General features: G+C 37.0%; 1 protein-coding gene across 1 annotated transcript; it reads left to right on the forward strand.

Moving 5' to 3' along the window:
- Nucleotides 1-246: 246 nt before the first annotated feature.
- On the forward strand, nt 247-2,533 carry LOC105135263 (scarecrow-like protein 8). Its single transcript, XM_011040062.1, has one exon. The coding sequence runs from the start codon at nt 465-467 to the stop codon at nt 2,469-2,471; it is 2,007 nt and encodes a 668-aa protein (XP_011038364.1). The 5' UTR covers nt 247-464; the 3' UTR covers nt 2,472-2,533.
- The last annotated feature ends 1,654 nt before the right edge of the window (nt 2,534-4,187 follow it).

Raw genomic sequence — 4,187 nt, forward strand, 5'->3', positions numbered from 1 at the left:
ATCAAATTTTGCATCGAAATCAAGACCATGTGAAACAAAATTCTAGTCATATGAAGAGGCATAATGCATTCACATCCACGTATTGAGAAAAAAAAATATGTTTATTCCACATCGATAAAAAATAGGACATTCGTCGCTAGTGAAAGTGAAGATCACGGACTTATAACAACGCGTGGATAATGAATGTCCTATCAAGCAAGTACAAAAGAGTTATAACTTCACATGAACAACAACATCAAAGGGTTATGTAATAACATAATTAATCACCGTTGATTTTCTTCAAATAGATCAAATCAAGCGGTAAACATTCTCCCTTATATTGTTCATCAAGAATCCTTTCTACCTCGTAAGATAAAAAAAGGAAGAAACTCTCTTCCATTTCTCTCCATAAACAAACCTGTCCATGCGTTTCTCTTTGTAACCCTAGAAAGGGATTCTTGGAAGAATTCAGCACTAACTCTCCAATGGCATCTGGGTTTTCAAGCGGTGGTGGTGGAGGGGGAGGAGGAGGAGGAGGCGGTGGTTTCCAAGATTTCTACACAAATAGATCATCTCTACCCACCATGAACCTCTCAAATAACCCATCATCATTGCCTCCATACAGAACCAACCAAATCTTTCTTGACCAAAATTTGTCTTCTCATAATTATCAACAGATCGCTCAACATAGAGCAATCCTGCCCACAAGCATGAACGCAACCACCGCAGCCACCACCGCCACGCCAACGTTAATCGGCAAGCGCTCGCTTGCAGATTTTCAATCACCGCCGCAGCAAAACTTGCTAAACCAAGCGGCCCTAAATAATCTTCTCCTCCGGTCTGTAAAGCCGAGGATTAATAACAATTTGTTCCAACAAAATACTTCACCGATTTCAACACTTTCTCCCATTGATTTCTCCGTTAACAACTTGTCTCCTCAACTCCCTAACTTAATGCCTCAACGTTATAGTCTGCCTCTGCTTCAACAACTTCGCTCTCACCAGCAGCAGCAGCGCCCCATGAATCTTATGAGTTCTAACGGTGTCATCAACAACAATAACAACAACATGATGCCGTATGTGAATATGTTACAGAACCAAAACGGAGGAGGAAACGGAGTAGTTATGGGCCAAGATCGGGAGAAAAAGATGCTGAATCAGCTTCAAGAACTGGAAAAACAGCTCTTAGACGACGATGACGACAACCAAGAAGGTGACGATGCAAGTGTTATAACAAACACTAACAGTGAATGGTCTGAGACGATACAGAATCTCATGAGTTCTTGTAATAATCCGATTTCTCCATCGCCCACTTCATCATCTTCATCCTCATCTTCGACGGTCACCACACCGGTTTCGAAACAGACAATAATCGAAGCAGCATCAGCAATTTACGAAGGTAAAACTGATGTCTACCCTGAGATCTTGTCTCGTATCTGTCAGGTTGCGAACCCACAAGGGAATTCTGAACAGAGATTGATGGAATACATGTTGATGGCTTTAAAATCTCGGGTTAATTCTGCTGAAAAAACACCTTCTGTAAGGGAGTTGTACAGCAAGGAACATGTAGATGCAACCCAGTCCTTGTATGACTTGTCACCTTGTTTCAAGCTTGGTTTCATGGCTGCCAATCTTGCCATCATTGAGGCCACAAGAGAGCAAGGCCGAGAGATGAATAGCTGCAGCAATGGCTTCCATGTTGTTGATTTTGATATCGGTCAAGGTGGGCAATACATGAACCTTCTACACGCGCTTTCTGGGCTTCAAAATTTGAAGCCAGCCATTGTTAAGATCACAGCTGTTGCTGCTGATAGCAATGGTGGAGAGGAGGAGGAGAGGTTGAGGCGAGTTGGTGAAATGCTGAGTCAACTCGCTCAGCGATTAGGACTAAGTCTGTGTTTCAACGTTGTGAGTTGCAGACTCAGTGAGTTGTCTCGGGAGTCCCTCGGGTGCGAGCCGGAAGAGACCTTGGCTGTCAATTTTGCGTTCAAGCTGTATAGAATGCCCGATGAGAGCGTGTCCACAGAGAATCCAAGGGATGAGCTTTTGAGGCGCGTGAAGGGGTTGGGGCCGCGCGTTGTGACAATAGTGGAGCAAGAAATGAATACAAATACAGCCCCCTTCATGGCGCGCGTGAACGAATCATGTTCATACTACGGAGCGCTATTCGACTCAATCGACTCAACAATGGAAAGGGATAGCTCACAGCGAGCAAGGGTCGAGGAGGGACTGGGTCGGACGCTAGTAAACTCGGTTGCTTGCGAAGGCAGGGACCGGATTGAAAGATGCGAAGTCTTCGGGAAATGGCGGGCCCGGATGGGAATGGCAGGGTTCGAGTTGAAGCCAATGAGTCAGATCGTTGCTGAGTCAATGAAAGCGAGATTGAATTTAACAAACCGAGTTAACCCAGGATTTACTGTTAAAGAAGAGAACGGTGGGGTATGTTTTGGTTGGAAGGGGAAAACTCTCACTGTCGCTTCTGCCTGGCGTTAGGTTCCACTTTCTTCGATATTGTTATCATTATTATTAATTGTTTAGTGTAATTTTTATTATTTTTTTAAAAATATATATACTTATTTTAGTAGTTTCTTATTTTTAACTTTTTGCTTATAAAAATGGAAAGAAAATCAACCAAATTAAATAATATAAAAGGGAGTGTTTGGATGTGAAGGACAATTCTCTCCAATTGCATTTATAACTATTTCTCAATCGGATTTGTATGTTTTTTTGTTAGCTAACTCGTGGATTGGATTTGCATGCCATCGTAAATCATTGGTATTATAATGCAGAAGAATTGCTACTATATATATATATATATATATAAGAATCTTGGAGTATCTCAAATGATTAGATCATGCAAGTAATAGAATTTGCAAGTGTTGTTAAGGGAATTGAGATATCACGAAAATAGGGCTTTCCATATAATGTAAGATGTGAATTATTTATGATTAACCACGACCAAAGATCCATCAGTGAATCTTGGAAATGGAAGTGTATATCTTCTTCCCAAAACAAATCTTCATGGAGTGGATCAAGAATATTATTTAATGATCCACTCTCCCATCCAAATTCCAGGATTACATGAACAGTCTAATTGTTTTAAAAAAAACAATAATTTCTTATTGGGTTTTGATTAGATGGCAGATGAAATTAAGATTGTAATTCAGTTTTAGGACTCACAAAGCCAATTTAGAATTAAAAACAATAGTATATACTAATTTTTACAAGATCTTAGAATTTTTTTAGGACTTGGGAGGGATTGAGGGGTTGTGTTGTTTTTATTTAGAATTCACCAAGATTGTGTGTGCATGGGATGATGGAGGACAAGGGAATTTACTATTTACATTGTTTGGCACCTAAGATCAGAAACATCTATCTGTCCATACTACAGCATGAAAAGACATTATCAAGTGGGGGGGGTAGCTTCCGAGCTTTGCAACCACAAGCCGGAATTTAGTGTTTCCAAAGTCACAATTCATGTTCTCGAGTTCCTGTGTTCAATTCATGCCCATATGTGCAAACAAGAAGGCCAGTCAATAATCAGTTTCATTTTTTTTATTTTCTTAAAAAATAATCCAAGGAGTTACAGCTTAGTAGATATTAATAAAAAATAATATTTAGATACCGCAAGCATGCTTAAAAATATTCATTACTTGAGTTATAGCCTCAACTATATAAAAAAGTTTTGATTTTATTTTAAATAAATGATAAACAAAATAGTCTATTATAGTAAATGAATCAAAATTAATTAAATAATAATGATGATAATATAAAAAAAAAACCTTTGGAAAGACACAATTAAGTTAAAAAAATAATCTAATAAATTAGTATAATATATATGTAATCTAGGTAATAAAAGATGAGTTAATTTTAATTAATCTTACAGACCCGAGGTTCATGTTATGAGATCGGGATAGTTTAATAAAAAAATCAAAAAACATAAAGCTAAAATAAAAAAAACTAATCTCAAACAATAAAATTAAAAAAAAACAATAAATAAATATCAACTTATATTAATTTTATAAATTCATGACTTAAATGATTGAACCGTGTTAACTATAAATTTCACCCTTCCTTATTTTTTATTATCTTTCATAACAATTTTAAAAAATAATAAGCAAATTTAATTTTCACATAATCATTTTGAATTTAAATTCAAGAAAATTATATATATATATATATATATATATATATATATATATATATAAA

The sequence above is a fragment of the Populus euphratica genome, unplaced genomic scaffold, assembly GCF_000495115.2.
Source record: "Populus euphratica unplaced genomic scaffold, PopEup_1.0 scaffold72.1, whole genome shotgun sequence".
NCBI classification, from domain to species: Eukaryota; Viridiplantae; Streptophyta; class Magnoliopsida; order Malpighiales; family Salicaceae; genus Populus; species Populus euphratica.